The sequence below is a fragment of the Gnatocerus cornutus genome, chromosome 8, assembly GCF_029298725.1.
Source record: "Gnatocerus cornutus isolate USDA-ARS CGAHR chromosome 8, icGnaCorn1.1, whole genome shotgun sequence".
NCBI lineage: Eukaryota > Metazoa > Arthropoda > Insecta > Coleoptera > Tenebrionidae > Gnatocerus > Gnatocerus cornutus.
Window position 1 is genome coordinate 10,431,178 of NC_142240.1, and position 12,980 is coordinate 10,444,157.

Here is a 12,980-nt window from a genome sequence, read left to right on the forward strand (position 1 = left end):
ACCAATTCGAGTAGATAAGTACAGAATGGGGAAAAAATGTTTGTAATGAAATTGGAGCACGTTTAAAAAAATATATTTGTGTCCACAAAAACACGTTTTATCGCAAATGGTACGAAAAATTATTTGCAAACAAAATAGGAATGGCTCGAATTTACTACGAACCGTACGTGTGTTTGTGATGAATGAACGTAACAAAACTGACAAAACAAATGTAGCAAAGAGGTGAGAAAGGTGAAGTCCCAGATCTAGCGAATAAAGATAAATCGATTCAATTTGTAGAGCAATTTTTGCGCTTTAAACCACAACAAGAAAATTAAGAAAAATAGGGATTTCGTCTGACTTTGTAATGTCTACACATTTTTATATTCAATATATTGTACAATGATGGCATGCATGGCTCATGAACATTCCATTTTATGGCTGCAGTTCTTCCTTTACATCACGTAACAAATACAAGTTTCATTCACTGCGTCAAAAACGTAGCACATCGTAGAAATATATTAACTTTTTTCAGTCATGTAACGGAGCTGTTTGCAACGCTACATTCATGTTATATTGAACCCAATTCCGCTTGTAATAAAATTCCCTTAGTTGGTAAAAATGCGGCATTCGCATCGGGAATATCATACAACAATTTGTTGAAATTTTACCCAAATTCCATTATGTACTCGTGTAATTCTTTTATCTTTTCAGTCGTGTCCTTGTATAATTTATAACAATTTCGTCGTCCAAATTTAATTTGCTCCCATCGGAATTTTTCCGGCATCCTAATAAGATTAGAGTTTGACATTATTTTCCGCTAGTCTAACAGATCAAAATGAAATTAGTAATACGATGAAAGAATGGAAATGGAGTTGTGGCGAAACAAAACTCGTTCCCTCTTTGTGTAATTTGAGATTTTGGGAGCGAGAATTCAAGGGCGCATCAGTGCCCCTTTCATCTATTCAAAACAAGTGTGCATGTGCGATTGAAAACTAATAGCTGTAGGTGTGAAGGACTCTCCATTCTCCAAATAACCACCCTCGTATTGTTTAAAGTAACGTGGTGGAAATGGATAAAGTGCCGGGCAGCGGTTACACACCGTCTGACCTTCTCAACGCTCTAGATAATTTATAAGGGCTAGTACATTTGCTGCTAACTTAATTAAATTTAGATTAACTATACCTAAATGGCCACCCAAAAACTGTAATCTCTACGAATATATCTTCGGCCGGTTCCATTGGCGTAATAACATGGTGAGCGGGACTCCCTCTGTTGGACGGGTAGCACTAAATCATTTCTCGCTCGCTTTAACTCGATTCCGATTGAATCACGAATGCGGTTAGAAATTCCGAAGCGAGGGCTGCTGTGCTACAAACGATATGCGTTCATTTGTATGGAAATGTGGACGAGGAAATTTGTGCACAGGATAAATGCGATTGAAAGGAAGGGCTGGATCAACAAGGGGCGGAAAGTGAAACAAATCTGCACAGTAAGCTGGACAAAAGGCAAACTTAGTTTCGACATAATTCTTGTAAAATTTCCGCAAAAATCACATTACGCAACCGCAACCGCTCCAAACCCATTCCGCATTCAGATTAAAAATGGAAAGAGCAACACATTGACCCAAAGTTTCGCTCTAAAATTCCCTCGGTTTCACGCTTAATATCAACTCGTAGAGATTCGCAACGCATTTAAAAATTTTATTACTCCGCATCGAATCAACGCTAATTCCCGCTCTCGGCTTTCACCGTTTTTGCGTTCACTAGCAAACTCCCGATGAAGTTTAAATTAGGAGTGACCGGTCGAAATCAGAGCCACAGTTGAGGTATTTAGTGTTTTGTAGGTCGGCGAAGTTGACCCTTCGTTTGCGGACGAGATTCCCGACGTTCCGGCCGTCCATCGCCGAACAAACTCCATTAACAAGCGAGTAAAGAAGTTGGCGCGTGAAGTTGCCTACTCCTATGGGAAAAGGAAGCCGATCTGAAACCGAAAAAAAAGGACATAAATTGACTCCTCGTCACAGGGGCAATTTTTTTCGGATTTTACGCGAGGATTTTCAACGAAATCAATTGGGTTGAGCCGGAATTGAGTTTCAGAGTTGTTTTTAAATGGCGAGATGCGCAAGGGTTTATAATTTCTACCAAATCTACCATTTTTCCTACGCCACTGGATGTCGTTCTGTGTGATATCCGCATTGTTTTATCCAAACTGAAAGCCTGAATTTCCACATGGAAGAATTTTCTATCATGTTATTACGACACAAAAGAAGTTGTCAAATTTCGACGGAATTGTTCGATTTGAATGCTCCGTAGGGACGCAAAAGCGGATATTAGATTTAACTTTTTTTTCGCAAAGACAAGTTAAATAAGCGGACGTGGAACTGGAGGTGTCGTAAAGTGTTGCACACGAGATATTTTTATTCCTCTATTTACCGACATATATCGCTACACATAAAACAAAATAGGTTCAGGAATTTCCTGATTACGGTTTTATCACCGGCTCGGATTTCAGGACGATTCGTCCTCGACAGGCATTTTTCTGCCGTTATTGCTGACTTATATAGCACAATACATCCGGATAAACAACGGAACTTCCGGTATTATCGATTTGAATCTCAGAAAGAATCGAAATAGTCATAATTACCAAACTCTTGAATAAGTCATTTTGAATTTAGTGCGGAATTAACATGCAAAATTAATAGGAGAAGAAAAGGCGTTTCGGCGTTGAGCGAATTGAGATTTATGAGAGTAGCATGCAGGAGCGTGTCGCCGGTACATAACAGATTAATTACCATATCAAATTCCTAAGTATAAGTAAAACAACAATGCCCGATATATCGTAGAGAAATTAATTAGTCTCATATGGTAAGTGAGTTTGAAGCGAGATTCGAGCCTAACACGGCAATGTACGTTCGGTTAGGTGTGATAATTAACCCGCGATGAATAATACATGAACAATTTTGAGGTATTACGACTTCCAGGACGCTTGTCGGCCACACAAGCCCTGCATAAATAGCGTGTGGATCAGAAAATGCTCGCTAAGATGAAAATTGATGAAGCGCAAGCTCATTGTGGTTAAAAAGTTGCGTAATTCCATCATCTCTTTGAAAAGAAGACGTTTCGAAAAAAAGCAGCGAACACGCTATTCCATTTCTGCTGGCGCTTCCGGTTGATTATTATTTTAGCAAACACGACCGGTTTCTTCTGATGTTGTTTTTCCACTTATTAAAACTGCATCACATTTAAAAGTGTAAGCGAGCGCTCCGGCACCGCCCGGAATTTTTTATTTATCAATTTGCGGCACGGGCTGTCAAGTTGTCCCGTGCGTTCCCCGGAGAATCTCCGGATTGCTCCGGACCGAGTTGACCTCTGCTTGCCGTCACCTTTAATACGTTTTTGCTTCAGCGTCGATACTCTTCCTGTCACGATTCGCGACTCCCTTGACGTTGAGCCCATTTGCCGTGTTCATTTAGCTCAATCAGAGACGTCGGAGTTTTATGCCCTCGAGATATTAGTACGGCATGCACTTACATACTTTTCCAGAGTGAAAAATGATGTAGGAAATAAGTTCGCCGCGAGATTTCCTTATGTTGCGACAGCGCTACTGTAATTGTTTTCGGCGGATTTCGGCTTCCGGTGCGATTGTAGGCTCGAGATTAAAAAATAAATTTGTTTGAGGGGCGGAATTTATGCGGAATGCTGCTGGCACAGCAGGTCGTGTTACGTGCCGTTGCGGAGATATTATCAGGAATTATGTTTAGCTTTCGGTGACATATTCATAATAGTATTAAGAAGTTGGCGAGCCGTTTGCACGTCATCGGGGGCCGTGGCTCTAATTAATCGCGTCTAACGATAAAAACGACAAAGCTCCGATTCCCAATAGCCGGACGCTTAGCACCACGATCGATGTTATTTATGACCGCTATTAAAACCTTTCAACTATGGCTAAATGTTGCTAAAAGCTGTTAGACGCGCCGAATTTGATATCTGACACTGTGTTATAACCACAGACACATTGCGCGAGCTCTCAGTCTATTTCAATTTTCAGGAATTGGGATAATGAAGCTTTTTTAATTCTTCAAACAAAATGGAACCAAAAGCATATTTTTAGACACTGGAAATGGACCCCGAAATAAACCAGGTCCAGCACCCAAAATCAATACCTGTCATTTTAAAATCATTTGAACATCAATTTAGTTTTTTCCAACTCAATCATATTTACGAATGCAAAGTACTGTGCTGTGATAATAGATCCGCCAATTGTTATATTCTGTAATAACAATGATTTACAATAAACTATTTCAGCAAATTATGCCCTATAAATTTTATATATTAAAATACATGAACAAATCCATGACAACAACAACAAGTTTAATCTCCTTTTTAAAATCCAACGTACCTATCTATCGCCATGTTGGAGCTTGTTAAATAAATGAAACGAGTCGTTCTTTGAATTTGTTTCCTCTAATTGTAACCTGATACATTACAATGTTAAAGCCATAACGGTGGAATTTTTTTCTCAAAATGAAAAGAACGAGTGCATAAAGCGGGTTTAATAATTAACACTGCGGTTGTGTCTAAAAAAGAAGTTTTTCCGCTACCTGAACGCTATCCCACGATATTACAAAAACCCGAAAAAACGTCATATTCGAATCCCACACTCCCATATATGAATACATCCAAAAATAATGTTACATCAGCTGGAATTTCTATCGACCGGCGAGGTCCTTTTTAAAATTTATCATCGTTTTGTCTATTTTATATTCCGCAAAGTGTCTGGCAGCAGTTCGCTGTCGAGATCCGTTCTCTCACGGAAACATGTTTTGATTATTTTTAAAACGCGTGATATTTGCACTTTTTGTAAAATCTTCCCTCTTAATTCTTCTGATTTATGAAAGTATGGCCCGTTAACACGAAGCATGCACTTCAACAAATCACAGCCCAAAAAACATGGCGCCTAAACTTCATTAACTTACATCTCTTGCAAATATTGACCTTAACGAGTTGCTCTTATTACTAACGACTTGCCCCTTTTTTCATTAATTAAACAGATTTCCGGCAACTTCAGAAGCTCGACTTTAATATCGTGTCAACGGTAATCGATACCAACTCATTACTCTCTGCTTAAATCGATTAATTTCCTCGTGTTTGACGTGACTCTTTAAAATTACAGTCACACTAAGATCTCGTGCCTTTATTCCAATTGTCGGTCATGTTAACGAGAAATCAATGCTCTTCCACAACGACCATGTAGCATAAATAAAATATATCACGCGGGAAATTAACGAAAAGAATTTAATTAAGAGCGGGCTCGTAGCTGCTAATTTATTGAATTGATTGTGTCAATGTCTCGTTTGATATTTCGTTCGAAATTGCGGAACGTGGCTTCAAAGTGGTCGGAATTGTGGAGTTGGTTTGAAGTTTCTACAGCACGAAATCAAATTTTGATAAATTGGGGATCATATCAGGGACGAGGAATTTTAAACGGCGCCACCACAAATAAACATGCGTTGGCGTTGTTGGAAAAACCCATTACGTCTTTGGTAAATTCGTTTTTATTGGAAATAAGTTAATATGTGAGAATGTAGCGAGAATACTTCAGCTTCGTTTTGGCGGCAGAGATCACCTGCAACTTCTCATCAATACTGCCAACTTTGAACTCTACTCTTCCGTTTTTCTTTCGTTCTACATTATTAACAGTGAACGGTAAACCTAATTTGTCGGTTATAATTGCCTGAACTAACATCTTAAGTTCGGTGTCGTTAACAACAATTCCATCAAGTCCCAAAGTTGTTGATAACTTTTCGTCCTTCTCCACCAGCTCCTTGAGGATGTCGTTCGAGTTTTTTAAAGACGACACCTCCTCCGTCAAGGTTTCGACATTCAACGTTAGATTTGACAGAACATTTTGGATTTGCGCGTTTGAGCTACAGGAGCGTTTCACCGGGGACTCTTCACTTTTCATATCTACAAACCATTTTTTACAGGGGGAAAATCCCTTGAGTTTCTACTCACCTTGTATTAAAAACTCCCCCGGTTTTCTAAACCCTAATGCACCATTACTTATAAACACCCAATAATAGATGGTATCTCCTTCTTTCAAAGTGGCATCGTCGACGTGAACTTCCCATTGTCCATCTGTTGCTCTTGTCACAGTTTTAGCAATGTCTCCCACACCTCTTTGAGAGATGCGTTTATTCACGTTCGCGTGAAAAGCAAACAACTTATCGCCATTAGTAAAGGGAAGGCGCACGTGCAAGCCTTTGGGACTTACAGCCTCGATGGACAATTTTGGGAAATCGTACGCGCTCACTAAAGATAATAGCACGTGGATGAGAACTAATATGAAGGTCTTCATAATGCGAATGCTTCACTACGACTGCAGAGCCGATGACCTCCGGTTATCAATAAAACTGACGCTGAAGCAAAAACCGGATTTCACGTGTTGCAACAGCGCAATTTATTTTTTTTCAATGAATGCGTTTCGAAATGTTGAAAAATTACGGAGCAAAATGTGAAAATAATGCCGGGGCGATTTATGACTATTCTTTAACTTTATGATAGTGTTTCCGTTTGATAAATAAATAAATAACTAGACATTATAAAAACGTTTAATACATATCGTCGGTTAAGAGTGTTAACCTGCTAACTCCACTTTTTGTCATTTTTGGAATTTTTGTTTATTTTTATTTTAAATGTTGCGATCGCTGCGACAAACATTTTACTCAATACTTGACTCTAAAGTCACAAAAATGTTTAATTACTGTCGAAGACCTCTACGTCTTAATATTGATTTTTTTATGACGTGACATACCAACATAATTTTTTCTGCCAACTCCTAAATTTAAAAAAAATCATACAAAAGTCGCCTGCTATTTCCAATTAAACTATGCTATAAAGTATTAATTAGAAAAAATTGAAAATTTATGGTTAATCTAAAATCACCAAGAAACATAGAAGCAATCTAGAAGAAGAAGAGAGACAAACCCTAAAGAAAATTAACATTTCAATAGTAATATAAAATTTGAGAAAGATCAATTTCGAATTTAACGAAAATTCGTCAGATCCAACAAGGAATACATATCTAAAATTTTGTAAAATTTACAAAAATTAAACACAAGGAAAATTCATATGTATAAAAAAGAGTTCGAGAGTCTAAAAATAATTTGTAAAATCTTATAGGAATTCTAAAAGTTAAAGAAAATCGATGAAATTTAACCAATTCATAAATATGAAATGTAGAAAGTACTAATTTAGAAAAATCCACGGTTCTACAAAGACCAAATATAATGTAAAGAAAATCTAGAAAATAGACAGAATTTAAGAAAAATTTAAAGAAGCCAAAGAACAGAACAGTCTTAAAATTTAAATAGAATCGAGAATTTAATAACTTCCTAAAAATGTAGAAAACACAGAAAATAAAACCAAAAAAAAATAGACATTATGAAAACTATCTAAGTTGAAAGAAAACAAATAAAATTTAAAATTTCCCTGATTCAGTTGATTGATGAGTTTCAATTAGTAGATGGGTCAAAAGATGAGAATAGGTAAAAGTAGGAAAAAAAATAGGAATAGAAAAAAATCCGTTTATTTAGGTACTTCAAAAAAATAATGGAAAAAATGCACAATATAAATCAAAGAAAATAAAAAGTTAAAGTAAATATGAAAAACCTAAAAAAACACCTAGAAAGTTCAAAGTATCTATTTAACACCATAATTAATAGAATCTACGAAGATTTTCAAAATATGTATTAGTAGTTTTTTTAACTACATTTTCTCCAAATTTTTTTAAAGTTTTTTAGTTCCTTTCTAAGTTTTCCTTTAATTGTCTAAATTTTCATTTGATTCTCTAAGATCTTATTGTTATTCAATAAATTTAATTTTCGTCTATTTCGTCGCATCGCTGCGACAATCATTTTACTCAATATTTGACTCTAAAGAGTAAAATGTTGATGATACGAATACCTGCTAACTTCAGAATTGGCGGTTGAGCCCGAATTGCTGCTATCTACAGTAACAACAAATTTGTGTCCACGTGGATATTTTTGTGGCTTTAAAAATTGTTCTTTGTAGTTTGCAATATAATTAATAATTAAATTTGTTTTTAAAAATTAACTTAAAGATAAGGCCATTTTTTTATAATATAAAGATTTAACAGGGCATAAGGAGACATTGTTTACGTGTTTAAAAAATTAATTTTAGATGAATATAACACTTGGTTCTTATAATATTTATTTAAAGAAGAGTCACAAAAATGTTTAATTGCTGCCGAGAAGCTCTACGTCTTAATATTGATTTTTTTATGACTTGACATACATAATTATTACAACAAGACATTCATTTTTAATTTTGTAATTATTACTACTCCTATTATTAAATTTTCCTATACAACTAATAAAACGTTGCTCAGTAAATATTTGAAGTTAATTTTATTAGTGGCTTTTATATTCAGAAAACTCCTAAATTTAAAAAAATCACACATAGGTCGCCTGCTATCCCCAATTATACAAGGTGTTTATAAATGTTTCTAGCATCAAGCGTGGCTTTGGAATTCCTGTCGTACACTATTTTGCCGCTTTGTTTTCATGGTGATTATAACTATCAGCAAAATTATTTATAATGTTAGTTACTTCAATGACGTTTTAGTTACGGTTTTGTACCCAAGTTTTCGATTTTGAGGTTTTAAACTACAACTAGTTTATACAACAGTTTATTTCTTAAAACTTACTTGAGGTTAACTGCAAATGTCAGTTGACAAATCTAAACCCACATTTGTAATGAGCGGCAAATTTCTTTGACATTGCATAGCCACCCTTGATGCTAGAAACATTTATAAACACCTTGTACAATGCTATAAAGTATTAATTTGGGAGTTATTTTTAAGTTATTTCCATGTATAATTCGTAGCCGAATAGTATTAATCTGTTCGTAATTTGAGTTCTATTATAAATCTATTTTTAATAAAATTCTTAAGTTTTTTTACCTCCTGTAAAATTTGCGTTACTGGAGTTAGCAGGTTAACACTCTTAACCGACGATATGTAACTTCTACTTTAATCAAGGCCACTTTTGGAACAAACACTTCATTGGCGCCGTTTAACGTGATTGCTGAACCTCGAATGCCCGCATGTCGCAGGTAACACCTCTCAAAAAACGCTTCATTAGTGAGTCCGTAACGACAGGCCACTCTTATGCAATTGACGATTATCGATAAAATTTACAATCCTAAACTTGGAATACTTCAACTTTCTTTTGGAAGCCTTAACAATTTCGAGTTTCTCCTCAACACTCCCAACTTCAAACTTCACCAACCCACTCTTCATCCTCTTAACATTTGCAACTTTGAAGGGACAATCTAACTTATCGTTAACAATTGCCTGTACAATGTCCACAAGTTCCCGGTCGGGTACCTTAACACCATCCACAAAGAGAGTCCTGGCCGCCTCGGGATCCTTCTCGACCATATCCTTCAAGATATCGTTCGTCTCCTTCAAGGAATCAATTTCTTTCTGTAAATCGAACAGATGCGACGTGACATTCACCACGATCTTTTGGCAGAGAGAAGGGGTGGTTGTGGGGGTGGTGGTGACTTCTTCAGCAAGGTGTTCTTGAAAAATTGCAGTTGTGATTAAGAAGTGTCCTTGTTTGAGTCTGTACCCGAGGTTGTCCTTGACGACGTAAATCCTGTAGTAGATCTTATCTCCCACTTCCAACTTGACCGTGGAGTTGGAATACACCCATCTCTCTCCTTCCTTTTTGTTAACTTCCTGGGTGAGGAGTCCGTTTTCGGTAGCGTCCAAAGGTTTATTAATATTACCGTGAAAGGCGAATAATTGGATGCCTCGAGTATGAGGAATGCTCACTTTGAGTCCCTCCGGTCTGAATGCTTGTATTAATGGTTGGGGAATCGTGTATCTCAATAGTCGGTAATTATAGGTTGCACTTTGAACACAACTTCCGAATCCGGCGATTAATAGCACAACTTTCCAGAAGAATGCCATCGTGTCGTATCGATTGTCGATGTCGGAATGGCGAAGAGAGATGACGGTTTTTATTTTATGTGTCGATTGATAACCCCTCGGGTCTTGAAATAAATCCGGTTTTTCGAATGGTGTGCGATTCGCACGAATCATTAGTCATAGTATTGTTTACGCGTTGATTTTTTTTATCAAGGGAAACAGGTTGGGGAATGCCTTGGACCTGGGAAATGTTGACAAAACGACTGATAACATTCGAAATATTGATAAGAATTGGAAATTCCATACTTTTATCGCTCGGTTTTCTTTCACTTTAAACAAAAAGTTTAGGGATTGGGGAGTTTACAACAATTTTGCAAATCGTAAACGGTTTAAACCATACGAACAGCTAAGAAGTCGCAGAAAGATAAACGATGTTCATCGAAACAAAAAATCTCAGCTTGTTGAAAAAGCTTCTGCTAAATCTTAAGTTATTCATACAATTCGTTGTACATTCCTTTATACCCTCGGCACCAAACTACACGTTTTCTTTATTTGCTATATTCCCTCTATGTCTTGCTAACAAGTTTAAGCTGAGCTCTTTTCAATGCAACTACATCGAGCGAGTTCAGGTAAATCCGGTGTATTGTTTCCGGGAAAGCAGCGCGAATGTGTGGTATCAATTGAAAAACAGAGCGATTGTCTGCAGATAAAGGTTTGTTTAACGCCTGATTACAATGCCTGTTTACAATACAAAAGTGTTGTCTCGTAAATCTGATTGTGAATTGTCTCGCGATTGTGATTAAGCTCGCGTAGATGAAAGAGACGAGCTTTGTAAAATCCGTGCTGGATATTTTTATTTGAGTGAATTTATGTTTAGGTTTTGTGCAATTTACATGTTTTAAAGTGTAATTATTACCGTTGCAAAACTCTGGTGGTGCAGTGACATTGAATAAATGTTGACTTTATATCCCCGAATCGTTTCTTCCACACACTTTCTTTATTAAATAAACACATTCAGATATTCTGAAACTGGAATTTAATATAAAACAAAGTTCGTCGAGTTGCAAAGTTTCCAAAGTCCGCCGTTAGGAATCAACACTCTTAAAATTTTACAGCTAAAACTTATCTCTTTCAACATCGAAACCGTTCATTGCAGCCCCGTATTTATCCACAGCTGAAACATTTATTTCTCGTAATTGACAAATAAAAGAACACAAGAATCTCATTTAACCTAAAACATTAAATTCGTCCTCTTGTGATATAAAAATCGTTTTCGTCTCCGTTCGATACTTTGTGCCAGCTTACACAACAATAAATTCAATTTCTTAAGGAAAATATGACCCAATAAAATGAAACAACAATCTCGAACGAATAGAAGCGTCTATTTACGATATTAAATCGAATTTCCACTTGCCAAAGTAATTTTTTAAGCTATTCGCCAGAACCACCCCCACGTGAACAATACGGATAATCTATTCTACCCTAAATAAACAACGACAGACGTAAAAGCAGATGAGTTCACCCCAATAAAATCTCGGAAGGTTAAATGACTGCGCAACCCGTTCGCACTCAATCAACTATATGATTTGTAACAAACGACCAATTAACAGTTTGAACAGACTTTTAAATCCGGAAAATGACCTACAAATGGCTCCGAGCGCCAGATCTCATTAACTAAAAGATAACTAAATAAATCCCAACCGCAAAAACTGCAAGTCGAAATTCGATTTTCCCCATAGATATGCTGTGCTTTTTCAGCTCGCTCTTAATCCAGAATTTTTGTAAATCCGAATAATCACTACAAACGAGACCCTTTCTCCCTAATGAAATGTAAATACATTTCGGAACCGAACACTAACAAAGTGTAAATCTTAGCAGAATTACCAACCGTCACATTTCACACTCCTCTAAAATTAATATTTTTTCAACAAACATGGATAATCCTCGGCAATCCGGTCCTGTACTCCACCATATAATTACACCGAAATTCCGACGAGCTTTCAGCGAATTTAAAATTTAATTTAATGATGGGGTTTCCGACGGGTCTCGCCCTAATGAGGGTGTTGAAATGAAAAGGATTGCACCACTGCTGAATTTACCCTTATTCATTTAGTTCTAATTTTAAAATAGACCCGGATTAAGTACCGGACTCGAGGTCCGATCATCGGAAATGTTGATAAGGATGAAAGGATGAGCGAGTTTTGCAAACAAACGGAAGAGGGTCCAAACTAAAGAGCTGTTAGAACTTGAATTTTAATTATTTCATAGTGAGTTAAGGGGCGTATTTTATTTGTCTTGGGCCTTTCTGGAATCTAGTGTATGTGGGATTTGGCCCCCGTTGGCACGCAATAAAGCATATCCGCCGCCCTCCGATGTGACAATATGTTCGAAATTGTTTTATTTTCAGGGATGAAACTGTAAAAGAAAGTTTTGTGGGATACCAAGTGGAAAATTGGATTCAAGTTTTTGTGTGGGCCGAGTAAACACGGGACATCACGACTTTGTTCGAGCCGTAGTGCGCATATTGCTTTTCTCCCATCCGGATAAGATTTTCTTCTGATCTTTTTTATACTATCCTATTACTGTTCATATCGTACTTTGCATATATGGAAAAGAGAAACGAACTTTGGTAATAAGCTTTTCTTTGATTCGCTCACTTGCAGTAAAAATAGATAGGTTTGGGTCGGAGCCAATATGCAAACATCGTCACATAAATCGCAATGCATTCTTCGGAAAAAATACAACAAATATTCAAGACGTGTCGAAAAGTCTGAAAGCTCACGTTTTCGTAACGTAGTTAGAAAACTCTTACTTTTGATTAGAAACAGTTCTATATTAGATTTACAATGCTTTAACTTTGATATAAATTTAGTTGAAAACTCGACTGATGGAACACTTTTGTTATTCTTTTTAGTCGGCTGCCTCCCCCCGAGGAAGTAAAGAATGTTCTTGGCAACTCACTTTAGCGGCGTTTCGTCTTTTACTTTTTCCAGAAATATATTAAATCGAAGAGATATTGCATTCAAAATAGCTTTTAACCG

The 12,980-nt window shown here is 36.6% G+C and overlaps 2 protein-coding genes across 2 annotated transcripts; both read right to left on the reverse strand.

Annotated features, from left to right (window-relative positions):
- Positions 1 to 5,518: 5,518 nt before the first annotated feature.
- Positions 5,519 to 6,392, reverse strand: LOC148169689 (uncharacterized). The gene is made up of 2 exons (XM_088042968.1): positions 5,997 to 6,392; positions 5,519 to 5,948 (listed from the first exon to the last, which is right to left on the reverse strand). Exons 1-2 carry the CDS (start codon positions 6,337 to 6,339, stop codon positions 5,551 to 5,553), a joined length of 741 nt encoding a protein of 246 aa, XP_087899094.1. The 5' UTR covers positions 6,340 to 6,392; the 3' UTR covers positions 5,519 to 5,550.
- A 2,656-nt stretch (positions 6,393 to 9,048) lies between these two features.
- On the reverse strand, positions 9,049 to 10,034 carry LOC148169690 (uncharacterized). The gene has a single exon (XM_088042966.1). The coding sequence runs from the start codon at positions 9,979 to 9,981 to the stop codon at positions 9,142 to 9,144; it is 840 nt and encodes a 279-aa protein (XP_087899092.1). The 5' UTR covers positions 9,982 to 10,034; the 3' UTR covers positions 9,049 to 9,141.
- Positions 10,035 to 12,980: the final 2,946 nt, after the last annotated feature.